Source organism: Dipodomys merriami, unplaced genomic scaffold (assembly GCF_024711535.1).
Source record: "Dipodomys merriami isolate MVZ:Mamm:240054 unplaced genomic scaffold, mDipMer1.0.p SCAF_55, whole genome shotgun sequence".
Taxonomy (NCBI): Eukaryota; Metazoa; Chordata; class Mammalia; order Rodentia; family Heteromyidae; genus Dipodomys; species Dipodomys merriami.
The window spans coordinates 6,375,203-6,401,774 of record NW_027206124.1 but is presented as its reverse complement, the minus strand read 5'-3'; the positions used below and the strand labels follow the sequence as shown (position 1 = coordinate 6,401,774).

Sequence of the window (26,572 nt, the reverse complement as noted above, 5' to 3'; positions counted from 1 at the left end):
AATGAGGAAGGTCTTATGCCTCATTATTAAAGTAGATCACAGTCATGAGTCCAGAACTGTTAATGGCAGCCAAAATGTACATATTACATTACAGATGAAGCTGAGCACCATTGGCTCATGCCTGAGATCTGAGGATCGTGGTTCAAAGCCAGCCCTGGCAGGAGAGTCAGTGAGATTCTTATCTCCAATTAATCACAGAAAAGGCTGGAAGTAGCACTGAAGCTCAAGTGGTAGAGTGCTAGCCTTGAGCAAAAGGAGCCCAGGGACAGTGCCCAGGCCCTGAGTTCAATCAATAAAAATCACAGATGACCAAAGGGCTTCTTTTTAACCAACTACTCCCTGCTCCCTGCAGTAATCACTGTTGAATGTTTGGGTTATATCCTGATAGAATTTTATTTCATACATTGCAAATATTGATACAAACATACACTGTACTCAGCAGTTTTGAAAACAGTGGTTTTGACTCATGTCTAAAAGACCTTCACTACTGCCTAGCCACTCTGCTTTATCCCCTGTGGGCTTAATAGAAGAGGCTCTACTTGCATACATCCATAAAGAAGCATGGAAAGCTACCCTGTCCACGAGGTAGAGCCTACTCACAGTGTGAGTATGCTGGGCTGATTCACCAGTCTTAAGTCCTAAATACTGGTGGAGGCCATAGAGCCACATAGAGCCAACCTGGCTGCTTTCATTTTCTTTTTTTAACTGTATTTTTTTGTCTTTTCTTTTTTGGTACTGGGGATCGAACCCAGGACGTTGCACTTGCTAGGCAAGCGCTTTGCCACTGAGCTACATCCCAGCCCTGCTTTCATTTTCTAATAGAAGTTGTGGTAATTATAACAGAATTGTGTTAATAGCAAAATCATCTTGAAAGCCTGGCGTCGGTGGCTCATGCCTGTAATCCTAGCCACTGAGGAAGCTGAGATCTGAGGATCATGGTTCAAAGCCAGTCTGGGCAAGGAAAGTCTGTGAGACTCTTATTTCCAATAAACCACTAGAAAGCTGGAAGTGGCACGGTGGCTCAAGCGGTAGAATGCTCGCCTTGAGCTGAAGAGCTGAGGGACAGTGCCCAAGCCCGGAGTTCAAGCCCTAAGACCAACAAAAAAAAAATCATCTTGAATCTGAGATGCCTATGACAAGTATTTTTCATCTCTAGCAGTATCAGTTCTCTAGTCTATGACTACAGTCATATTGGGTCATTTCAGGGATGGTCTGTTTCCATGGTCACAGTGGCTTGGCAGCATTCAGTTCTCAGGGCTAGTAGCCTGGGCTGCCTTCAGCTCTGCCATGTGGCCCCCTCAGTGGGTCAAAGGGCACATTGTAAGGTAAGCAGAGTGAACTGAAGTAGACTTACAGGTACTTCTTGGACCTTAGTCTTCCTACTCTATGTGTGCAGTACTGTAGAAGATCAGGCTGTATCACTTTCTTGTTCATGCTCATCTGTCTCCTCTGAGCACCTCCTGGGTTGTTGGCAAGTACACATTTGAATCAGTGTAGTAACAGTATTCATGTTGCCCTAGGAAAGTTGAATTATTTATTTATTTATTTATTTATTTATTTATTTATTTATTTTTGTCAGTTGTGGGCTTGAACTCAGGGCCTGGGCACTCTCCTTTGGCATTTTTGCTCAAGGCTAATGTACTCTATCACTTTGAGCCACAGCTCTAATTTTCTGGTGATTAATTGAAGAGTCTCACAGACTTTCTTACTGGGGCTGGTTTTGAACTGTGATCTTCCTCAGATCTCAGTCTCCTGAGTAGCTAAGATTTCAGGCTTGAGCCACCAGTGACCAGCTGAGTTTTATTTTATTTTATTTTTTAATCGGTCGTGAGGCCCGAACTCTGGGCCTGGGCATTGTCCCTCAGCTCTTCAGCTCAAGGCTAATGCTCTACCACTTTAGCTACAGCACCACTTCTGGCTTTTTCTGTGTATGTGGTGCTGAGGAATCGAACTCAGGGCCTCATGAATGCAAGGCAAGCACTCTATCACTGAGCCACCTTCCCAGCCCTGAGTTCTATTTTTTTAATTTATTGTTATTACAAAGGTGAGTACAGAAGGATTACAGTTATGTAAGTCAGATAATAAGTGGATTTCTTTTGTACAGTATCATCCCTTCTTCTTCTCTCCGATTCTCCCTCTCATTCTACCCACGAGCTGTATAGTTCACTTTGAACACAGTCCAGTGAGCACCACTGCTGCACTTTTTCACCCATTTTTCTATTTTTTATGTAGCAGCTTCCTTGTTTTCCTTAGCGGACAGGACTTATTCTAAATATTACCATTACATTAATTTTTTTTGGGGGGGAGGGGGTTGGTCATGGGGCTTGAACTCTGGGCTTGGGCGCTGTCCCTGAGCTCTTCAGCTCAAGGCAAGTGCTCTACCACTTGAACCAGAGCACAACTTCCAGTTTTCTGGTGGTTTGTTGGAGATAAGGGTCTCACGGACTTTCCTGACCAGGTTTGCTTTGAGGCTTTGAACCCATGATCCTTAGATCTTAGCCTCCTGAGTAGCTAGGATTACAGACGTGAGCCAGCAGCACCATTATCATTAAATTTAAAATATAAAACCAATAACATAGTCACATCATCAGTGTATCTTAAAACATAGATCAAAGCTGTAGAACACTAATTAAAATACATTTGGGGCCCAAATTTGAATTTTTGAGGATGGTACCATACAGCTTAAGAAAAATTAAAACAGATGTACATGTTGACAGTGGATGGAACAGATAAAGGCTGCTTTGAAATGAACCTGTTGGTCTGGAGCTCTGTCAAAAATCGGTTCAGATGGGGCTGGGAAGTTGGCTCAGTGGTAGAGCGCTTGCCTTGCATGTCTGAGGCCCTGGGTTCGATTCCTCAGCAACACATAAGCAAAAAGAAAAAAACCAGAAGTGGTGCTGTGACTCAAGTGGTAGAGCGCTAGCCTTGAGCTGAAGAGCTGAGGGACAGCGCCCAGGCCCAGAGTTCAGGCCCCACGACCGGACCCAAAAAAAAAAAACACCAAAAAACCAGTTCAGAGTGAGTCCTCATCTATCAGCAGAGTGAGTGGAGGCTTTCCAGAGGCTGCCTCTGCTATTGGGGTCTATTTCTCTGTCCTTCCAGAGGCAGTCCAATGCTTCTCAGGCGCTCTGTGACATTGTGAGGCTGGGAAGAGACCAGGGTAGTCAGCTGCAAGAGACTGTGGAGCCGGACCCTCTCCTCACAGCCCTGGAGTCGTGAGTGCTGGTGGGCCACAGTATAGTAGGCCTCACTCTTAAGTCATAGAACATCTTGGAGCCCTGCTTTGAACATAGGAGATGCCACCACTGCCTCTGATTCAGCCTGACAAGCTCCCAAGTTCAAAGCCCAGAAAAGGGTCTCTAGGGGAAGTTCCCTGGTGATTCAGGGAGCTGGGGCCAGTGGACCAGAATGTGTATGAGCACTGGGCACCTGGCATTGAGGCTGAATGAGGCTGGAGCAAAGCACTTCCTGCCTCGATGTTTCAGGGTCTTCTGGGGAAGAGGGTATCCTTGTGTCCTGTCTGTGTATCTGTTCTCCACGGCTGTGACCTGCTTCATGTGCCCAACAGACAGGACTGTGTGGAGCAGCTTCTGAAGAACATGTTTGACAAAGACCAGACGGAGAGTTGCCTAGTCAGCGGGACACAGGTGCTGCTTGCCCTGCTGGAGCCACGGCGGGCTGGGTGAGCCTTCCCTGGATAGATGTCCTTGGCTAAAAAGGTCAAGTGTATGACTTTGGCCAAGTCCTCTTTGGTCTGCACTGTCAGGCATAGTTCTACCCCACCTGAAGGAACCCACTGCTACCAGTTTGCTGTACATTTACAGACAGGTACTGACTAGGTGTGGCTTTCCCCAAGACTCATCCGGCAGGTCCCCATAGTTCATGTGCACATGTGCACATGGGCATATACACATGTGTAACTGATGGCAGGGCTTCTACTCTGACAAGTAGTTACTTTACATATTTGTTTCCTATGCCAGGACAGGAAGAATTCTGTCTCTCTTTCTTGCTGGTCCTGGGGCTTGAACTCAGGGTCTGGGTGCTATCCCTGATCTTTTTTGCTCCAGGTTCATTCTACCACATGAGTCACACAGCTCTACCTTCAGCTTTTTAGTGGTTATAAGATAAGAGTTTCAAGGATGTTCCTGCCTGGGCTGGCTTCAAACTGGTATCTTCAGATCTCGGCCTCCTGAATCGCTGGGATTACAAGCATGAGCCATTGGTGCCCTGCTTCATATTTATCTCTTAAGCTCCATGAACATACATGCTAATCTGTCTGCTAAGTGTTAATTCAGACACTTTGTTTTAGTGGGCTGTCTTCCACTCTTTCTCATTCATCGGTTATTATTTGAATACCTGCAATGTTGCTAGCTGAATCATTGTCCTTTCTTCTCCATTGTTACCTATCTGGCCCAGGAAGTCAGCATGTACATAGGTGTGATGTGATGTAGAAGGTACAATAGATGAGTACCTCATGCCATGAGGAGAATCTGCATGGGTCTGGTAAATGGAGCCTTACCAGCCAGTTTTCCCTGAGAGTACCACAGAATCCATAACAACATGGGGCTCCCACTGTGAGCACAGGAGAGGCCAGATCTTATTTGGAGGCCTTCTGATGTGACCCAGGTCACCATACCACAGTCCTTAGATGTAGCTGTTAAAAGCCTATTAAAGCAAGGGCAGGGGGTGCCAGTTCCTAGCCAAGACAAGAGTTTGGGTGAAAGCAGATGCATGAAAACTTTCTAAGATCCAGGTACAAATTTCTAGTTGTACTTGGAAATCTGGAGTATACAGGGCAAAGGATAGCCCTCAGATCCTGGCATGCAGTACAACACAGTCACTTTGGCAAATGATTTGTGAAGCACATATACCGACAAAAGATGGCAGAGTATGAGGAGTCAGTGCTGAGCCCATGGATCCCAAATAGAGCATGACCAAAGGAGGTAGCAGAGGAGAGCATTGCTATTCCCAGGCACCGACCCCTCTCAGCCTTCCCCCTGGTCTCTGGAGTGTATCAGTGGGATTGGCTTCCTAGAAGCAGGTGGGCTATTTCCAGGACATCTCCCTCTACTCTTTTCCACCACATTCTGGGTAGCAGTCAGACTCTCCCAAGAGGACAGCAGTTCTTTTATTTCCACTCTGGCTTTTTGTTGGTTAATTGGAGATTAGAGTCTCACAGAATTTCCTGCCAGGGCTGGCTTTTTGAACCACAGTCTTCAGATCTCAGCCTCCTGAGTAGCTAAGCTATATTGCAGGTATGAACACCAATGCTCAACTGGCTTTTGTTTTTGTTTTTGTTTTGTTTTGTTTTGTTTTGGTCTGGTTATGGAGCCTGAACTCTGGGCCTGGGCGCTGTCCCTCAGCTCTTCAGCTCAAGGCTAGCACTCTACCACTTGAGCCACAGTGCCACTTCCAGCTTTTTTCTTATGTGGTGCTGAGGAATCGAACCCAGGGCCTCAGTCATGCAAGGCAAGCGCTCTACCACTGAGCCACCTTCCCAGCCCTTTGTTTTTGTTTTGGAAGAGTGAACAAGAGAATGACAAATTACTTAATCTTGATAGTAAGATTATTTGAAAACTCTCTCTGTCTCTGTAACTACCCAATATATCATTATTACTTTATTACCTAAAATAAATAATGTTTTTCTCTACTTATGCAACTAGAATATTGACTTATTTTCACAAATCCAGGAAGCCTGGGCCAGTTCCAGTCCAGTGTAAAAATTAATGACAGATAAGCCCGCTGTTCCCTTTGCTCTTTTTATCCTTTTATGTATTTAGGGTTTTTTTTTGGTTTGTTGTTTTTTGTTTTTGCCAGTTGTGGGGCCTGAACTCTAGGCCTGGGCACTGTCCCTCAGCTCTTCAGCTCAAAGCTAGTACTCCACCACTTGAGCCACAGCACCACTTCTGGCTTTTTCTACTTATGTGGTGCCAAGGAATCGAACCCAAGGCCTCATGCATGCAAGACAAGCACTCTACCACTGAGCCACCTTCCCAACCCTTTTTTGTTGTTGTTGGTGGTGGTGGTCGTGGGGCTTGAACTCTGGGCCTGGGTGCTGTCCCTGCATTCTTCAGCTCAGGCTAGCACTCTACTACGTGAGCCACAGCACCACTTCTGGTTTTCTACTGGTTTTTCAGAGATAAGAGTCTCATGGACTTTCCTGCCCAGGCTGGCGTTGATCCTCAGATCTCAGCCTCCTGAGTAGCTAGGATTACACGTGTGAGCCACTGGCACCTGGCTTAGGATTTTTTTTGTTGGCTATCTTGTGATACCTTTGTTACTGGAAAAGGTATTTGGATAAATATCTCAGAGAAATTTGCTTGAAAAAGGAGAGAAACCATATGGTCAGTCTATCTCCTAACTCTCATCCAAGGAGGGGAGCAACAGTAAATACTGTCAAAGCAAGAAGAGGGGGAGGGCTCGGTTGAGGAAGGAGCCAAGGGGACAGAGGCAGCGAATGTGTGTCATCTCCCTTTGCTGTCACTTGGTACTCTTGTTATCTCTACCCACAAGGTCATGTGTGGGCATCTTGAATAGTGTGCTCCCAAGATTTCATTTTAACAAAGAACACAGACTGCTTTTTGAAGATGCTGAGTTGGGTGTGGCTGGGTGGGTGAGAGGTGCAGAGAGAGTGGTGTGTCCATCAAGGCTCTGTGTGCTGTCCTCATCCACAGGACAGAGGGCTTGGTGGACTCCTTTCCTCAGGGACTGGAAAGGTCGTATGTCGTCAGCAGCAGTGTTCTCCATGGCATTGAGCCATGGCTGAAGGACTTTCACCAGCTCCTGCTCAACCCACCAAAGGTAAATAGCCATAAGTGGCTGTCTGAGGTTTTGGTGACAGTTTAGAATCTAGGGTTGATATGCAAGGAGGGGATCTTACCATTGATCCATAACAAGGCAGTATGTAGAGAATGCTCTGCTACTGCTCTTCCCAGACCCCTACTTGTGAACCACTGGGCAGATGCCAAATCATATGCTTTCTAGAAAATTCCCATCTAGGAATGTCCTTATTTGCCTCCATAGGAGAGACCTGGGAGAAGGATACTTTGTAGCCTCCACAGCTGTGTTTACTATTTTCTGACCTTCAAGTCAAAGGCATGTAGTGGAGGGCTGCTTAGCTCCGGGAGGGCAGGGGTGACTCCCATAGCTCTGGGGATTGCTGACATTGTGCCACTGTCTGACCGGGGCTCCTTGTCCTCCCACCTCCTGTTACAACCCCTCCCTGACACAGCCCTATCCCTTTCCCTGGTGAACCTACCCTACTCAGCAACTTATTATTTGTCTTTCCACTATGAAGTAAATGTCGGTGGCAGGGACTCTGTTTTGTCAGAATATTGAGTTTATCAAGGGAACATATTATACTGCATGGGGAAGGGTCAGAGATTGCCCACATCCAGTCTGAGGAGGCAAGACTTACCATCAAGATTTTTTTTAGAAAGCCCAGTCCTTTTTTTTTTTTTTTTTTTTTTTCCATTTTTTGTCAGTCATGGGACCTGAACTCTGGGCCTGGGCACTGTCCATCAGCCCTTCAGCTCAAGGTTAGCGCTCTACCACTTGAGCCACAGCGCCACTTCTGGCCTTTTCTGTTTATGTGGTGCTGAGGAATCGAACCCAGGGCCTCATGCATGCAAGGCAAGCACTCTACCACTGAGCCACCTTCCCAGCCCGAAAGCCCAGTCTTCTCTAGGAGTGTTGACTGGGTAGTTGTTAGCACTGAGAGATACCTACAGACAGAGGCATAGGCATCTACAGTCAGACATCATGTGAAGAACTTCAGCCCATAGGTGGGGTCTTGCCACCTTTGATTGATACTACTAGTCCTGTCTTGGACACGTGTCATATGCCATGGTATCTGGCCTTTTAGCTTGACAGGCTCAGATGACAGTCTCTGGCATTCTTAGGAGGCTCGGTCTGGCTTACCCATTGTGACCTTGAGCGGGGAGTAGGTAGTTCCTCACCCTGTAGATTCCTGCACATCCTCTTGCAGGAATCCTTGTCTTGATTAACACCACATATGAACTTTACTTCTCTGGGCTGGACCATGTGTAGAATTATGGCCATGGTCCCAGCAATGGCCACGGTTCTGACTGGGTGGTGCCTCCTGTATTTGCAGAAAGAAGCGATCCTGACCACCATTGGTGTGCTGGAGGAACCCCTGGGGAATGCCCGACTGCATGGTGCACGCCTCATGGCTGCACTGCTACACACGAATACACCCAGCATCAACCAGGAGCTCTGCCGGCTCAATACCATGGACTTACTGCTGGTGAGTGGGCACTGTGCCCAGCCCTGTGTGTCTGTGTATACTGTGCTTGATATATGCCACTAGACATGGAGATAGGTCTGGGGAAATAGAGCAGGCCAATGGGGCAGGTGGCTGGATCTCAGCACTTGGAAAAGTACCTGTCAAAGAGAAGTACTGAGCTAGGCACTAGTGGCTCACACCTGTAGTCCTAGCTACTCAGGGGGCTGAGATTTGAGGACTGAGGTTTGAAGCTAGCCTGAGCAGGAAAATTCATGACACTTTTTATTTCTTTTTCTTTTCTGTGCCAGACCTGGGACTTGAAATCAAGGCCTGGGTGCTGTCCCTGAGCTTTTTTGCTTAAGGCTAGCACTCTACCACAATTCCACTTCTGGCTTTATTTGGTGATTAATTGGAGGTAAGCATCTCAGGGGCTTTCTTGCCCAGGCTGGCTTTGAACCACAGTCCTCAGATCTCAGCCTCCTAAGTAGCTAGGATTACAAGCATGAGCCACTGGTTCCTGGCATTTTGTGAGACTCTTTTCTTCCCCCAAGTCCTGGGGATTGAATTCAGGGCCTGCGCACTGTCTCTGAGCTTCTTTTTGCTCAAGGCTAGCACTTTACCACTTGAGCCACAGCACCACTTCTGGCTTTCTCTGCTTATTGTGGTACTGAGGAATCAAACTCAGGGCTTCATGCATGCTAGGCAAGCACTCTACCACTGAGCCACATACCCAGCCCATTGTGAGACTCTTAACCTCCAATTAACAAGCAAAAAGAGTACTGGTCCCAAGTCCTAGGGCTTAACAACAAGTATCTGGTGGAACATACTGAGCCTAATCCTTGGGCTCCCAAAAGGCTGCCTTCTACCATGGGATTTCCTTGACAGCAGAAGACAAGCATATAGGCCTGCCATGTCCTTTCTCATGTCTGACTTCACAAGATAGCACATACACACCACACCTCTTAAGTAAAAAATGTCCTCATAGAAGCTCCTTATCTTTCATAGAAGAAAGTCACCCTATGGCTTCTGCCCCATGGTTGCAGAAGCTGCCTAGTGGCCTGTGAGTCTGTGGTAATGGCCATTGCTTTGGATTTGGGAGAGTGGACAGGAGGAATGTCACTCTGGCCGACTGATGAGTCTCTTCTTCATTTGCCTTGGGCTCTGCTGATAGGAAGCTGGAAGATCCCTGTGAACTTGGTGCCAGAAAGACTTCTTCCCTGGAAGAAGTTCTGCCCACTTCAGAGTCTTCTGACACAGAGGATTTTTTTTTTTTTTTCCGGTCCTGGGGACTGAATTCTGGGCCTGGGTGCTGTCCCTCAGCTCTTCAGCTCAAGGCTAGTGCTCTACCACTTGAGCCACAGCACCACTTCCGGCTTTATCTGCTTATGTGGTGCTGAGGGAATTGAACCCAGGGTCTCATGCATGCAAGGCAAGCGCTCTACCGCTGAGCCACCTTCCCAGCCCCACAGAAGATTTTGAGCACTACTGTAACTACAATTTCAGTTTGTATTAGGAATGTCTCACTTTCCTTTCTCTCCCTTAAAAACATTTGTGTGTTTGTGTGTGTGTGTGTCAATGTGTCAGTACTGGGGCCTGAACTCAGGGCTTGGGCACTGTCCCTGAGTCTTTTTTGTTTAAGCTAGAAGGTTTATTTCTGGGCACTGTATTTTATTCCATTAGTTTATATCTCTATCCTTATGTCAGTACTGTACTGTCTAGATTGTAGTTTTGTAATACAAATTGGGAAATGTGAGCTTTGGTTTTTTTCTTTCTTTCTTTCTTTTTCTTTTGTTTTGTTTGTTTGTCATGGGCCTGAACTCTGGGCCTGGGCGCTGTCCCTCAGCCCTTTAGCTCAAGGCTAGCGCTCTCACACTTGAGCCACAGTGCCACTTCCGGCTTTTTCTGCTTATGTGGTACTGAGGAATTGAACCCAGGGCCTCATGCATGCAAGGCAAACATTCTACCACTGAGCCACCTTCCCAGCCCCCTGTCTTTTTCTTTTCCTTTTTCTTTTTTTAAGGGACAAAGCAGAATTTAATAGAGAGATAGAAAGGAAATAGCAATGTTGTCTTCTTTTTAACAATATTGTCTTCCAATCTACTTTGGCTCAAGGCTAGCACTCTACCACAGCACCACTTCTGCCTTTTTCTGAGTAATTTATTGGAGATAAGAGTATCATGGACTTTTCTGCTTGGGCTGCCTTCCAACCTTGACCTCAGATATCAGCCTCCTGAAAAGCTAGGATTACAGGCATGAGCCACTGTCACCTGGCTCAAATACTTTTTCTTTATGAATTGAGATGATCATTTGTTTTTTGCCCTTCATTCATTATTATGTTGATTATTTCATATGCTGAAACATCCTTTCATTCCAGGAATAAATACCACTTCATCATGCTGTATGGTACTTTTGATCTGATACTTACTTTTGTTTTTGTTGGTCGTGGGGCCTGAACTCTGGGCCTGGGCGCTGTCCCTCAGCTATTCAGAGAAAGGCTAGTGCTCTACCACTTGAGACATAGCACCGCTTCCAGCTTTTTCTGTTTATGTGTCCCGAGGAATAGAACCCAGGGCCTCATGCATGCAAGGCAAGCACTCTAACACTGAGCCGCCTTTCCAGCCCAGTACTTATTTCTGTTGGCTAATATTTGTATCCGTATTTATAAGGAACATTGTGGTTTTCTTGTGTTTGTGTCTGATTTGGGTATCAAGGTGATATTGTCCTAATAGAACCAGTTAGGCAGTATTCATTTCCTGCTCTTCAATTTTTGGAAGAGTTTGAGAAGGACTGTTACCAGTTCTTCTTTACATACTTGTTGAAACTATCTTCTGGCTTTTTCTTCATTTTTTTTTTTTTTTTTGTATTGGGTTCTGAGGCTTGAACAGAGCCTGGATGCTGTCCCTGAGCTTTTCTGCTCAAGGCTAATATATTCCCACTTGAGCCATGCCTCAATCTCTAGCTTTTTTTGTGTGTTTAACTGGACATAAGAGTCTTATAGATTTTACTGCCTGGGCTAGCTTTGAACCTTGATCCCCACATCTCAGCCTCTTGAGTAGCTAGGGTTACAGGCATGAGTTACCAGTGCCCAGCTGGCCTTTTTTTTTGAGAAGTAGATGAGATGTTGTAGATGAGGTACCACAGTGGGGCAAACCTCCAAGACTGCTCAGGATTGTATAGGCAGAGAAGGTAATACTGAGATCCAAGGCCTGAGTTTCTGTGGGAAGCTGAGATCTGAAGGTCATGGTTTGTAGCCACTCCCAGCAGGAAAGTCTGTGAGACTCTTATCTCTAATTAACCAGCAAAAAAGCCAGAAGTGGATGTGTGGCTCAAGTGGTAGAGTGCTAGCCTTGAGCAAAAAAGCTAAGAAATGGCACCCAGACTCTGAACTAGGTCCTGAACCCACCTATTCCCAAATCAAAACTGATATCCCATCTCTCTATTCATCATATACCTGTTCTCCATGGTGGTGGTGGGAGAGGTTCTGGGATATAGGCTGCTAAGCCCTGGTCTGTGTGAGATGGTAGCCACAGGAGAGGACAAGCTGAGGGCTCAGGGGCTGTCTCTCCTCCCCTCTTCCCCTGGTCTGTCCCGCAAGGGAAGTACAAGATTTCCATAACCTCTTCTAGGCTTCAGCTTCTCAGGGAGTGGTAACTATGCACCTGAGGAGCATATTGAAGTGAGAAGATGCATGCTGCTCATTCTGGTAGCATCCCCAGTTCAGCTCACTTCCAGTCACTTACCAGTCAGAAACAAATCAAGTACCTCAGCAAAATGTATTCAGTATAGTTAAAGTAGATTTTACAGGGAAATATATGCCTTTTTTTTTTTTTTTTGTCAGTTGTGGGGCTTGAACTCTGCATCTGGGAGATGTCCCTCTCTTCAGTTCAGTCAAGGCAAGCACTCTACCACTTGAGCCACAGCACCACTTCCAGTTTTCTGGTGGTTAATTGGAGACAAGAGTCTCACGGACTTTTCTGCCTGGGCTGGCTTTGAACCATGATCCTCAGATCTCAGCCTCCTGAGTAGCTAGGATTACAGTGTGAGCCACCGGTGTCTGGCTAAAAGTCCTTTTTAACATACTAGAAAAGAAAGAGACCAAAAATTAATAAAGCTTCTAACTTAGAGACAAAGGAATAAACCCACAAAGCCAGGCACTGATGGCTAACACCTGTAATCCTAGCTACTTAGGTGGCTGATACCTGAGGATCAGGGTTCAGAGCCAGCCTGGGCAGGAAAGTCTGTGAGACTCTTATTGCCAATTAACTACTAGAAACCTAGAGTGGCACAGTGGCTCAAAGTGGTAAAGTGCTAGCCTTGAGCAGGAGAGCTCAGGGACAGTGCCCAGGCCCCAAGTGAAATCTCCATGACCAGAAAAACCCCAAAAAACAAACAAAACAGAGGTGAGTAGACACACAAACAGCAGTCAGGAAAACAAGGGCAGGGCAGCACCTCAGAAAATGGGGAGACATGAATCTCAGGTACTGGATGAGCAAGTTAGGATGTGAAGTTTAAGAGTGACTCCTCTTTACCTGGTAAGAGAAGATCCATCTAAGAAATGTCTTCTGCCCTCTGTTTACGCAGGATTTGTTTTTTAAGTACACCTGGAATAACTTTTTGCACCTCCAAGTAGAACTGTGTGTAGCTGCTATTCTCTCCCACGCTGCTGGGGAGGAGCAGGCAGAAGCCAGTGGAGCGGAGAGCAGGGTGGAGCCTCCTCAGGGCAGTACGAACAACAGGGATGGAAGGCTGGAGACCCCCGAGCCCACCGCCAGCCTTCCTGAGAACACCATGGTGACTCACGTAAGTCCGGACCAGTTGCCCTGCTGGTTCCTGCCTGCTGCACCTGGTGCCTAGATCTCATAGACATTGGGACTGGAGATGTGCCGCTGCTGGCCGATCACCTCATGTGGGTGGGAGCTGCTACCCTCCTTGGCCCTAAATCTGTCAGTTACTGCTGGTAGAAGGGAAGATGAAGGTAGCCAGAGGGGAGGAGCATCTGCGTGGTCTTGCCATTGGTGCTGCAGTTCCAAGTAGACAGCCACCTGGGTGCTGCTCCCCTCAGGAGTGCTGTGGAGCAGCCCACTGTGTCCAAGTTCAGCCTTTTTTTTTTTTTTTTAAATTTAATGGGGCTTGAACTCTGGGCCTGGGCGCTGTCCCTGAGCTCTTCAGCTCAAGGCAAGCGATCTACCACTTGAGCCACAGTGCCACTTCCAGTCTTCTGGTGGTTAATTAGAGATAAGAGTCTAAGACTTTCCTGCCCAGCCTGACTGACTCTGAACCACGATCCTCAGATCTCAGCCTCCTGAGTAGCTAGGATAATAGTGCCCTGCTGAAGAACAGCTTTTTGACCCAAGATTCAGGCCACTGTTGTGGTCAGAACACAAAGGAAAATGCAAGTGTCAAGTTCTTAAAAGAAAGCTTTCTGGAACTGAGAGTTAGTGGCTCATGCCTATAATCCAAGGATCATGTTCTAAGCCATCTCACAGCCAAAACCCAGAGACCGTTCTCCAATCAGCCAGCAAAAAGCCAGAACTGGAGGCATGGCTCAAGTAGTAGAGCTCCAACCATAAAATGAAAAAGTCAAATGAGAAGACAAGGCCCTGAGTTCAAGCTCCAGTACCAGTCCTAGAAGCCAGGTGCGCTCGCCCTGTTTCCAACACACCTTCCTCGCTGTGGGACACCACCCCATTATGTTTCCACCTGGCCTCTTCCTCCCAGGGGATGAGAGTCTGTGTCAGAATCTGCATCTCAGCCTTTTTGTCTTCAGCATCTAGCATTGCCTCTGGCGGAGAACAGCTTTAAGGAGTATTTGCTAGGGAACAAGGGGAGGGAGCAATTTGAGGCCATAAACATGAGGACTCTGAGGTCAGACCCATGTGTGAAGGTCATGGAGCCGGGGCAGCAGAGGACATCCTGCACCATGCTGTGTGGCTGGAGGACAGAGGCTTCAGAAGAAGCCCTTGGATCTCTCTCAGAGGTCTTCTAGACAGTTGGACTTGGGTGATCTGGAAGGTCTTGATCCTTTGGTAGGTGTCCTGGTACCTCTGTAAGCTGGCATCCTGCGTACCTCTGTAAGCAGGCCTGTTAGATGGCTAACACTAGTCAATAAGGGTTGAGTCTGGTCCATAGCCTGTCTTTCAGAGGGTATGCAGTCAGGAGATGTGTGGCTTCAATGATGAGAAACACACAGTAGGTAGGGAGGTATTCAGGGACTGTATAGGCCAACTGAGGACCACCAGATCATGAGGGTAGGAGTGAGTTTGGGCCAGTTACAGGAAATGGCCTGTGTCAGGGCCTGGAGGAGAAAGAAAAAACTGAGGGCCCCAGCTATTCCTTCTGGTCACTGTGGAAGCAGGTGGGAGAGTGGCCTGAAGGTGAGGTGGAGGACACCCTTGGAGAGCAGACGGGACATTCAGGGTTCCAGAGACACACAGAGCATCCTAGTCTTCCCTCAGGGCTCTCAGTGTGAGATTCTGAGGTTCTTAGGCAGTGTCTATCTCTGATGTTTATTGGGAGTCACAGAGGTTGGGGCTGTGAGGGTGTTACATACAGTCCCACGGCTGTCACTGCTGGTGGATTGGCTTCTTCTGGTGGATTAGTGGGGTGGGGGAAGGGGCGGGAATAGCCCTGCAGGCTCTGAATCACACTGCCTCTCCCCACTCCCTAGCTGTTCCAGAAGTGCTGCCTGGTACAGAGGATCCTGGAGGCCTGGGAAGCCAATGACCACACACAGTAAGAAACACAAAGACTTTCCTCCTAGCAGTGGTAGAACAGAGCCATGCCTCACATGGCAGCAGTCTGCAACACTGTATGCAGGACTCGGGCTCAGTATAGGGCATCCGGGTATGTGGCCTGGCTGTGTGCCTGCAGCCATCCTAGATGGATCTTACTATTGGGCAAACAGCTGTAAGTACTGCCCAGGAAAGGGAGTAGAGGTGACAGGAGGGTCATGTTGAGTGTTGGCCAGGCCTGGACAGTTACCCAATGAGTAGCCATTTCTTCTCTAGGCATCCAGTCTAGAAGTCTCTGTCTAGCCTGCTCCTGACTCCTCTATTTTTATTTTATTTTTTTTGTCAGTCATGGGACTTGAACTCTGGGCTTGGGTGCTGTCCCTGAGCTCTTCAGCTCAAGTTGAGCACTCTGCCACTTGAGCCACACTGCTACTTCCGGTTTCCTAGTGGTTTATTGGAGATAAGAGTCTCAAGCACTTTCCTACCCGGGCTGGCTTTGAACCGTGATCCTCAAATCTCAGCCTCCTGGGTAGCTACAATTACAGGCGTGAGCCACCCACGCCGGCTCCTCTTCTTTTTTTTTGTCGGTTGTGGGGCTTGAACTCTGGGCTTGGGTGCTGTCCTTGCACAAGACGAGCGCTCTACTACTTTAGCCACAGCACCACTTCCAGTTTTCTAGTGGTTTAATAGAGATAAGAGTCTCATGGACATTCCTGCCCAGGCTGGCTTTGAACCGCGATCCTCAGATCTCAGCCTCCTGAGCAGCTAGGATTACAAGTGTGAGCCACCAGTGCCTGGCATGACCATTCTTTAAGACAGGGTTTTGGCTTTAGGACAGGCTGGCCTGGAATTCATTAGGTATCCTTGGCTCAAATTTCTATTCTTCCTGCCTCAGCCCTCCCAAGTGCTGGCCACTGTGTGTGTGTGTGTGTGTGTGTGTGTGTGTGTGTGTGTGTGTGTGTGTGTGTGTGTGTGTGTGTGTGTGTGTGTGTGTGTGTGTGTGTGTGTGTGTGTGTGTGTGTGTGTGTGTGTGTGTGTGTGTGTGTGTGTGTGTGTGTGTGTGTGTGTACTAGAGCTCAAACTCAGGACCTCATGCTATTGCTTGTTTTTTTACTCATGGCTGGTCCTCTACAATTTGAGCTACACTTCCATTTCTGGCCTTTTACTGGCTAATTGTGGATAAGATCTTACAGGCTTTTCTGCTGGGCTGTCTTTGAACTATAATCTTCAAATATGAGGCTCCTAAGTAGCTAGGACTACAGATACAAGCCACTAGTGTCCAGTGATTTTTTATTTTTTTAGTGGTACTAGTATTTAAACTCAGGGCCTTTGCTTATTAGGTAGATGCTCTACCATGTGAACCATGCCCCTAGCAACTACTGCCATGTTTAACTTTCCCTAAATCTTTGAGGATACTCTGTTGGGACTTGTTCAAAGGAAACCATTTTTATTTTCATCTTTTTGTGTTTTGGACTTGACCAAGTCTTCCCTCAGGTCAGCAAATATGTTCTGCATGTTGTTCACTGCCATCCTCTGTCCTTCTGGGAAGGGTGGGATCTGGGTGTGAGGAGGGGCTCCTGGGGCTTCGTTGTGAGAGGGCGGGGAAAGCGATGCCAGCCACGCAGCACAGAGGCTTTATCCGGTCTCAGCAGGGGCCAGGTCTTGGGAATACTGTGCTAGGGCAGGCACCACAGCCAGCAGACCTGGCTCTGCTCCTGCTCCACTGCTGCCTCTAATGAGACTTGAGCCTTTCTGCCTGCTTCCTATCCCTAACATGGACAGCCATCTTAGTGTTCTTGGTGGTGAGTTGGGTAAACTGTTGTGTACAGCGGTTACTGGCCAATAACTGAGTCGTACCAGGAGTTGCACTGGAGATTAACCTAGGGGCCCCCCAAAGAGGAGAGGCCTGCGCTCGCCAGCAGAGACGAGCTTCAGGAGCTCATACCTGGTCCTCTGGAAACGTGTCAAGGAAGACTGGGGCTGGGTAGCTACCCTGATGGCCCCTGTCCCTTTCAGGGCGGCAGGTGGCATGCGGCGTGGGAACATGGGCCACCTCACTCGCATCGCCAACGCAGTGGTGCAGAATCTGGAGAGGGGCCCTGTGCAGACACACATCCGCGAGGTCATCCGAGGTGAGGGGGCCCTATGCGCGGCTGGGGCTGTGGGCTATCCAGCGTCATCACACCTCACAATGGGTCTCTGCTTACCATCGCTCTGCTGGGCCATGTCTGCCAAGCATCAGGACATGGTATGAGGACTCAGCCTAGCAGAGCAGCTCATGGCCGCAGCGCTCCCATTGGAAGCTGCAGCATTGCGGACTCCTGTGCTCACAGGGTCTCCCTCCTCAGGTCCTGCCTGGTGCTTGCAGTCCTGACTCACGTCCTCGCTGTGCTCTAACCTTAGTTGTCTTGGGGCCTTCCTCGCATGTCTTGCTGAACTGGAGGAACAGGTGATATCCTGTCTTTAGGACTCGACTGTGGCACTGTGTGTCCTTGGAGCCTCCCGGCCCCTCCCACAGTGCCCACTACCCTGGGACCCTCCTACATGGGGCACTGTGTGTCCTTGGAGCCTCCTGGCCCCTCCCACAGTGCCCACTACCTTGGGACCCTCCTACATGCTACTCTTCTTGTTCTCTTTTTTTTTTTTTTTGGTCTGTCGTGGGGCTTGAATTCTGGGCCTGGGCGCTGTCCCTCAGCTCTTCAGCTCAAGGCGAGCACTCTACCACTTGAGCCACGGCGCCACTTCCAGATTCTAGTGGTTTTTATTGGAGATAAGAGTCTCTCGGACTTTCCTGCCTGGGCTGGCTTTGAACCGTGATCCTCAGATCTCAGCCTCCTGAGGAGCTAGGATTACAGGCCACCGGTGAGCCACCGGTGCCCGGCTTCTTCTTGTTCTCTTATGTCTTTTTTTTGGGGGGGGGGAGGGGAGTTTTCTATGTGCTCAAGACTAGCGCTCTACCATTTGAGCTACAGCACCACTTCCAGTTTTCTGGTGGTTAATTGGAGTGCTTTCTCAGCCCGTGGAACCAGTGTCTGATTTGAGGGCCTTGGCTGAGTAGGGCAGGGTTGTGTTGGGAAGGAAGGGGACACCAGCAAGCCTACATAGGGTTTTCCCAGGTCTCTTGGGATTTCTCAGGGTGGAGAGGCAGAGTGCCTTAGAGATGCCCAGGAAGGAGCTGAGCATGCTCAGCTCTCTGAGTTTGTTGGGGTCTCTGGGGAGATTCCCCTTGGTTCCAGGACTGGCCTAGAGCAGCTTGTTAATGAGTCAGCTCTACCCAGCCTGTGTAGCCAAAGTGGAGTGAGCCTTGGCCCTGCCTCACTGGCTCTGTAGATCCACTAAGCAGCTTCCTAGGCAAATGTAAATTAGGGAAATTCCAGTGGCCTTCCTACCCCGGTACCTGAGGGAAAGGGCTTCCTCGCATGCTCAGGAGCCTGTGGTAGGTTGCGGTTGCTGGGTCATCACATATGATAGGGATATGAACCTGGGCTGGGACAGCAAGCAAGCTTGGAGGCCCCATGCTGGCGGGGGGGGGGGGGGGAGAGCAAGTGGAGTAGGTCTTGGTTCCCCAGAACGGGAACTTTTGCTCTCTGCCTAGTCTTCCCTCAACATTTCCAGATTATGACATGCACAGGCTCACCAGGTCCTGCGGAGCCCAGGCCTACGGGGGTGGAGAAGCTGGCTCTGTGCATGTACCGGGGTCCTCGGGTGCTCACGAGCCCTCCGCTCTGCACTGTGCGGTGCCTTTCCCAGCGGTAGACCCTGGCGTGGGCCCCAGCGGGGCTCACCACAGAAGCCTGGCCCACCCCTCCCAACCACAACGTGCTTGCCGGCCCTGCGGTGCCCTGGCTGCCTCGAGGGCTCACGGGACAGCGCTTGCCTTGCAGGGCTCCCTGCAGATTGCCGCGGCCGCTGGGAAAATTTTGTGGAGGAGACACTGACAGAAACCAATCGCAGGAACACCGTGGACCTGGTGAGGAAGCCCAGGCCCACTCCAAGGCATGCCGCTGTAGTTGAGGCCAGTGACGCTCTGGACGTTGTGTCCTGTGGCATAGGTCAGCGGAGGCACAGGGCAGAGCTGTGACCACGCTGGGTGATTCCCAGACTTCCTGGCTCCTGGGGGTCTCTGTGTAGAGGTGGTGTTGGCTCTCAGGCCCGTCCCTCCTCTGGCTTATTGGTGAAGTGCTCACGCTGGAGACTCGGGATGAGCCCCTGTGCCGCAGAGGACGGCTGCCACGTTGCCCTTACGCACAGCTGCTCAGGCCCAGCAATCTGACAAGTGCCAAATCTAGGCTGGGCTGGTTGGGGGCTGGGGCTTCGGCAGCGCTGGCTGGGTGGGATTGGGGCACTTGCGGGCTCACATGCCCGCTGCATCTGGCCTGTGTTTTAGGTGAGCATTCACCACCTTCACTCCTCAAGTGAGGACGAGGACATTGAGGGTGCTTTCCCTAACGAGCTGTCCCTTCAGCAGGTGAGGGCATGGCCGGCACCCTGCACCCTGCCGGGCCTTTCCCGAGCTCGTGCCCTTGTAGTGCGTAGTCCCCCGTGGCATTGCACAGTGAAGGGGAGAAGTGGCTTTCTCCAGCACGCGTGGGGGAGAGGGGTTCTGTGGGAAGACCTCTTCCTATCGCCTTGGAGAGTCCCCTGGGACATGGAGCTTAGATGAGGAAGGCGCTCTCGTATATGCAACCACTCTGAACATGCGGCTGCTGCCAGAATTCACTGCCTGCTTTGCCAGAGGCTCTTGAGCACCAGAAATCCTGGCTTCCAGAGAGCCACCTCCTGATAGGGGCTGCTCTGTGACGGCCCCCCTTTCTCTCAGGCCTTTTCCGAGTACCAGATCCAACAGATGACAGCCAACTTCGTGGATCAGTTTGGCTTCAATGACGAGGAATTTGCAGACCAGGATGACAACATCAAGTGAGTGGGCAGGGTGGGGACTCTGGTTCTGGGCAAGGCTCAATGCTTCTTTCTTGAACTCCATCCTCATGAAGGCAGCTCCTGATGGTCTTGCCAGGAATATGTCTTCCCACTGCTTGAGAGTACCCAGACACATTTCACCAGCCCTGCGCCGGAGGCACTGAGGGTCTCCTCTTCCCCTGCAGTGCCCCATTTGATCGGATTGCAGAGATCAACTTCAACATTGATGCCGACGAGGACAGTGTGAGTGATCAGGGCTGTGTCTGGGACTATAGAAGAAGGTGTCCCTTTATGCCCCTTGCCCAGGTATCTCAGATTGTGCTCACAGTCTGGCCCTTGTTGGAGGTGGATGGGCCACGGGGGACTCTACTCAGTAGTCTGCATGTGTTTGAACTGCAGGGCCCTTCATGTAGCTGGAAGCAGAGTTGCCCTCATTGCTTCCTCCCATCCTGCCCTCCAGGCAGTGAGCAAATTCCTCTAGAACTCCAGGTCCAAGGCTTCCCCAGGCTCTCCAGAAATTGACTCCGTGTTCTCTGTCTTGCAGCCCAGTGCAGCTCTGTTTGAAGCCTGCTGCAGTGACAGAATTCAGCCCTTTGACGATGAGGAGGAAGAGGATATCTGGGAAGATGAGGAGACTCGTTGCACTGCTCGTGGGGTGGCCAGAGCCAGGTACAGGGGCCTCTCCATCCTCTCCAAGCCTCCACTGGAGATTTGCAGGTGCGAAAGCACCCACGGGACACCCAGCCACTCTCACGCGCATTAGGTCCCAGAGGTCCTAATGAGGTCAGACCAGAGGCTCAGAACTGAACCTCCCGCTGGGCACCCTGTACTTGCCCGGCCCTGAGCCACGGGCCAACACCAGCACTCCAGTGTTGGGTGTTCCTCGTAGGCCACCAGCCATCCAACCGTGCCTCTGGACCCTCCATAGGTTCGGAGGTCCCCATGCTCCAGAAAACGACTCAAAGAATGGTCAGGACAAGAAAGCCAGCTCGGAGGCAGCCAGGAATGCACCTGGAGTGGGCACCCCTCTGGCTTCTGTGCAGAACGAAGGCCCCGTGTCAGAAGGTAATCCACAGTGACGCGCTGGGGACCCACAGAGACACAGGGCTTTGAGCATGCTTTGACCGTGCCCGCCTCAGCTTCCTCTGGAGCCAAGGCATCTCTTGCTGCTTGTGGCCTGCAGTCAGCAGCCCCATCTGCACCCCCCCCCCCCATTATACACGCTCTCGTAGGCAGTCGCTTTCCTGGCTGTCTTGAGCTGATGTGGGTGGGTCCTGCCCTGCAGTTTGCCCACATCCAGGAGGGCTCCTGCATTTCCCCTTCTATTATGGTCACTGGCAGCCTGGTCTATGTGAGTGGCATCTCCCAGACGCTCATCTAGATGCTGTACCGGCCACATGCCACCTTTCAGGACCCTTTTCCTGCCTCTGCCTGAGGTAGTCCTGAAGTGGTCAGCACATGGGCAAGAGGGCAGCTTTCCACTGGGAGGGGACCAGAGCAGGAGTTGTAAGGCCAGCAGCAAGGACATCCACAACAGGGACAGACCACATTCACGGTCGGGCACAGGGGCTATAGGGCTTGTTCTCGGGCCTTCGCTGGGACGGTTTGGGCAGGACAGGTGGGTCTCTGTGCCGCCAGCTCCACTAGAGGCCAGGTGAAGCCCCGTGGGTGCCTGCCGAGCACCACACCAGCGGCACATGGTTACTTCTGCATGCCTTGTAGGTGTTGAAGCCTCCACCACCCAAGGTGTTAGGGCCTGGGGGCTGCCACCACTCTCTTACAGAGCTCCTCTGGGGAGCTCTGCCGGCTCATCTGGGTCTCCTTGGGTGCTGAGCCCTGGGCGGGGGGAGGGGAGGCGCTGTCTGAGGAGTGGCCAGGCCAGGCCTGCCCACTCTTTTTTTTTTTTTTTGTCGATCGTGGGGCTTGAACTCTGGGCCTGGGCGCTGTCCCTCGGCTCTTCAGCTCAAGGCGAGCGCTCTACCACTTGAGCCACAGCGCCACTTCCGGTTTTCTGGTGGTTTATTGGAGATAGGAGTCTCACGGTCTTTCCTGCCCGGGCTGGCTTTGAACCGCGATCCTCAGATCTCAGCCTCCTGAATAGCTAGGATTACAGGCGTGAGCCACCAGCGCCCGGCTGCCTGCCCACTCTTGACAGCTCTTTCTCCCCGGCAGGGGCTGCCTGGACTGCAGTGTTTGATGAGCTGGCGAATGCAACGCCCACAACCCCTGCAGCCGCCAGGGACGTGGGTTCTAGTGTGTGGGCAGCCAGCCCCTCGGCTCCGGAAGAGAAAGGCTGGGCCAAGTTCTCCGACTTTCAGCCTTTCTGCTGGTAACAAAGCACATCAGCACACAGGGTTCACGAAGCATTCCCCGTTGGGGTTGGGGTAACTAACCCCACACACTCAGCCTGTCTCCATCTTCGCCTGCAGCTCTGAGTCTGGGCCTAGGTGCAGCTCCCCCGTGGACATGGACAGCAGCCACGCCGAGGGCAGCCAGAGCGCAGGCCCAGGGAGAGCCCGTGAGTAGCCGTGGCGCATGCTACCCCAGGCTCCTTCAGGTGACTTGACCTTGCCTAGTTCTCAGGCCCTTGGGGCAGTGGGAAGAAGTGGCGGTGCTCCAGGTGTAGTGGTTTCCTTGTGATACCAGGGTTCATATGTACTTAGGGGTTGCTGCTGTGTACAGATGGAGTGCCCCTGGCTTGGGGACCCAGGAGGAGCAGCGCCACCACTGGGCTGCCTGTGGAGGCAGCTTTGGCCTTGCTGGGTGGCCCAGGTCCCTGGTAGGTGTCCTAGCAGGGTTTGGGGTCTCGATATGGAAAAACTCATGAGTCTCAGGCAGGAAGCCGATATGGGGTCTGATCCAAGCCCATGGCCTTGTTCCCCACCTTTGCAGTCCGAGGGGCTCAAAGGCTCCCAAGACCAGGCATGAGAGTACTAGGCAGCGGCAGGACAGAGCGGTAGCACCACCCGCACATCCTTCCCTGGTGCCAGGCTTGAAGCAAGTGGGGGGAGCCCTCTGAGCTGCCTCTTCTGCTAACAGCACGCATCTGTTCTGTCCAGTGGGGAGTGGAAGGTCTGCTTTGAGGGTGAATAGAAGTTAATGTGGTTCCTGAGAACACCCAGGTACACTTGTGTACAAGTGACACTTGGCAGGCTGTGTGATTTCCAGCTGGCTGCATGTCAGCACTCCGGGGCTTGGGGCCCTGTAGCCATGGTGGCAGTGCGGTGGCTCTCTGCCTCAAGCACATCACAGGCCTCCTTGTCTTGCAGTCGGCCCCACCTCACCGTGCGCTTGGAGTGTGTGTGTCACCAGGAAGGCCCCCCTGGTGGCCTCTGACAGCAGCTCCTCCGGGGGCTCTGACAGCGAGGAGGATGAGAAGGTAGCTGGCAGTGTGGACGCTGTGAACACCAGCCATGGTCTGGAAGTCCCCAAGCTGCCCAGGAAAGAGGAAGCTACTGTTGGCAGGTGCACAGGGGATGGCACGTTTGTCTAGGGCCCCGGTATACACAGTGTAGTTCCAGGCTGGGGGCTGCGGACCTCTGGCAGATCTAGGCTCAAGTCACTCATTCTCAGATCTGCTGGGAGCAAGCAGAGGCCAGGCTGAGCTCCCTCACCACTCTCTTGATGGCTGTGGGAGCTTCGTGCATCCAGACTGCACAAGGCAAAAGTGTACATGACTAAGGAGCTGGTTTGGCCACATGGGGTCAAAACTCAGCATTATACCTGGTGGCCATGAGGACTAGCACTGAACCAGCCGGCAAATTCTGACTGCCTTAAAAACAAGATGGGAAGCTTCTTGACGACACAGAGCCTGTTTGTTCTCTGAGTGGTTCAGCCAATAGGGCCTGAATGTTCCAGGATCCCAACAGGAGATCTGGAGAGAGAGCCTCCACACACAAGCCTGATTACAAAGCACCAGACAGGGCTCCAGGCCTCTGAACCTCCCAGAAACTAGATGGTGGTGTGGGTGAGGGGCAGCCTTTTACTTGACATTGGCCAGGCTGGCCTGCTGCTCCCTTGTGGGAGATGTGTGCTGGCTACATTCAGGTGTCCAGCACACTCCGAAAGTGAGTCTCATCTCAGGACTACCCTGGGAACATAAGAACCCTGGCGAGGCAGTACAAACAGCTTGCAGCCTTGGGGTGCATGATCTAGGACCCTCTTCACCAGCCACCTTGCCCTCGTGGGGCCAAGACCTGAAGAGGGTTCCACACTGTAACTGATGCTGACAACTTGTTTTTCCTCTTTTCTCCTAAGTGCTTCAAAAGAAAACTGTTTATCCTTGCTGTATGCAAAGTAATATGGCACTGCACCTGCCGCTTGGCTGTACCATGGATGGGTCCCAACCAGCCTGTGAGGAAACTCACTTGCCCTGGCCCCTCCTGGGCACCCTTCTTCCTAGGCTGGCCTTAGGGCCCTGAGGAAGACCACCCCCAGTGCCCAGCAGAACCCTTTCCTCTCAGGTCTTGGAGTGGCTAGTGTAAGGCAGGAGTTGAAGCCAGAGGTCCTCAGAGTCCCCATAGGGAACTGCTTCCCTGGTACCAGGGCCTGAGGGCTGCTTGGAGGAAGGGTAGCGTTCACGGTGGGCAGCTTGTCTTGGGCCACCCCAGAGTGCAGGAATGGAGGGGCAGAGGGCAATGCTCCCCAGCAGCCTTGTAGATGGGGCCACCCTGCCGGTCCTCGAGTACAGGAAGTTGGGCGGCACCAAGGAGGGTGGGGTGCCGGTGACCAGAGCCCTTGTCTACCACACAGGGCCAAGTGTGCTGACAGCATGCCGCCAGAGCCCGCCCGCCCTGCACCCGCCCAAGTGAGCGCCGCTCCAGCCATGGCCGTGCCTCCCGAGGGCGCCGTGGCTGCCACTATGCTGAGCAAGACAGGCCCTCCCAAAGCCGTTTCCTCCGCACTGGCTGCCACAGCCCCCGCAGGCCCCTTAACGGCAAGAGCTCCGGCAGCCCCAGCCTCCGTGGGGACAGTGACAAAGGACAGGTGAGCAAGTTGGCGGGAGGGGGGCAGGAGGCTGGAGGGGCCCAAGGGCCAAGTGCCTCCAACCCTGCCCCGGTTTCTGCAGAAAGACAGATGACCCACCAGAAGGAGCTGCCTTAAATGGTCCTGTGTAACGCTGCTGCCACCCAGCCACGGCCCACCCCGGTCAGGCAGCACCCTGCTGCAGCAGAACGACCTGGTGACGCAATCAGTTTCCTTTCTTAAAAGTTTAATTTTAAAATAAATGCTGCATTGGTAAAGCTGGCGGTTGGAACCAGACAGATGACCCAGCTGTCTCTCTCCTGCCCAACCTGAGCCACTCAGGCCCTGCTGGAGGCAGAGGACACGCCTTGCCAGTCCCCCGGGCAGACCCTGCACAGCAATAAGGTCCCCAGTGTGCAACCTCTTCCTGCAGGGGTGGGGATCAGATCGCAACAGGCAACAGGCCGTATGACGTGATGGGCTGGAAGCGTGCAGAGGCTGAGGCTCTTTTCACTTTTTTTTTTTTTTTTTTTTTAATCACATGCAGGAGAAGCGAGTTTTTGCACTTTGTATCCAGAGACTGCACAGGGGCTTCCCTGACTCAGGGCAAAAGTGAGGGTCTGGGCTAAGGAGACATGACCCCACAAACGCACATGACTTAGGAGCTGGTTTGGCCACATGGGGTCAAAACTCAGCACTATACCTGATGGCCATGAAGACTAGCACTGAACCAGGTGGCAAGTTTTGACTGCCTTAACGAGATGGGGCCTGCAAGGGGTGTGGTGTCTCTGAGCTTGTGAACAGGGCAGACTGGTGGCAGCTGGGTGGGTGGTTAGGAGGACCCGCAGGAGCAGCTCAGGACACTGAGCGGCTCAGAGACTGAGAGGGCCCAGGTTGTCCGAGAAGGGTCTGGAAGACTACTCTGCCTACACTGAGTTCTCTTTTCATGTTCTGACATCCGCGACAGGGCACCTCCTCCAATCCTCAATAAAAGTTGTATCATTCTTATGAATTGTGTATTGTTCAACTGAGAGCACAGCCCCAATCTGTTGAGGATGCGGTGTCTCCTCCAGCACCTTTTTTAGGCCCAACCTTGGATCACAAGGAACTCAGCAGTGGGTCTCTGCATCACAGAAGATACTGAGTTTTCTGTCTTAACAAGTAAAAACCTTATAAACAAAACACACAGTCCCCGGAAGGGGCCCAGGCACTGTTTTCACTTGTGCTACTTCAACCCACCTCGAGGATGGCCCCGAAGCCACCAGCCCTTTGGTCAGGGCTCCACGCAGCATCACTGGTCACTCTGGGACGTTCTCAGAGTAGCACCCATACCCCTCCGCCCTCCGCCCATTTTTGCCTCAGCCAAGCAGGTAAAGCCCTGGTCCAGGTGGGACTTGCTGGCCCATGGAAAAGGAAAGTGTGAGAGGAACTCAGCAGCAGAACACAGGATGCTCAGGGACTTCTATGGGGACCCCAGGGAAGGGAGGGAAGGGAGGTGTTAAGGCATCACCCCGTTTGCCACATTTCACCATCTCAGTTGCCTTGAGGACCTTCTTTTCCCTGGGAACTTACTCTCATCCCACGTGGCCCCTACTGCCTTCCCCTTCTGGATTGACCTCTAGGCCCAGACAGCTCCCCTACTTCACCTGGAGCTTCCCCGACACTGGGAAGAGAGGCAGGGCAGGGTCAGGGGTCCTTGATGAAGTTCCCCCCT

The 26,572-nt window shown here is 51.4% G+C and overlaps 1 protein-coding gene across 4 annotated transcripts in view; it reads left to right on the top strand.

Moving 5' to 3' along the window:
- The window catches only part of Ppp6r2 (protein phosphatase 6 regulatory subunit 2), a 70,583-nt gene extending 44,717 nt beyond the window's left edge, over positions 1-25,866 (top strand). For 3 of the 4 annotated variants that reach the window (XM_069999767.1, XM_069999766.1, XM_069999769.1), the window contains 18 exons: positions 3,103-3,215; positions 3,569-3,682; positions 6,675-6,801; positions 8,114-8,266; positions 12,827-13,045; positions 14,913-14,977; positions 16,993-17,108; positions 18,861-18,946; positions 19,364-19,444; positions 19,796-19,893; positions 20,079-20,136; positions 20,438-20,562; positions 20,822-20,958; positions 22,066-22,222; positions 22,323-22,411; positions 23,163-23,358; positions 24,646-24,879; positions 24,962-25,866. In XM_069999767.1, coding sequence (XP_069855868.1) covers positions 3,103-3,215; positions 3,569-3,682; positions 6,675-6,801; positions 8,114-8,266; positions 12,827-13,045; positions 14,913-14,977; positions 16,993-17,108; positions 18,861-18,946; positions 19,364-19,444; positions 19,796-19,893; positions 20,079-20,136; positions 20,438-20,562; positions 20,822-20,958; positions 22,066-22,222; positions 22,323-22,411; positions 23,163-23,358; positions 24,646-24,879; positions 24,962-25,010 — 2,217 coding nt within the window. In that variant the 3' untranslated portion in view covers positions 25,011-25,866. The remainder of the gene's footprint in view (positions 1-3,102; positions 3,216-3,568; positions 3,683-6,674; positions 6,802-8,113; positions 8,267-12,826; positions 13,046-14,912; positions 14,978-16,992; positions 17,109-18,860; positions 18,947-19,363; positions 19,445-19,795; positions 19,894-20,078; positions 20,137-20,437; positions 20,563-20,821; positions 20,959-22,065; positions 22,223-22,322; positions 22,412-23,162; positions 23,359-24,645; positions 24,880-24,961) is intronic. The other variant, XM_069999768.1, reaches the window with a different exon arrangement.
- The last annotated feature ends 706 nt before the right edge of the window (positions 25,867-26,572 follow it).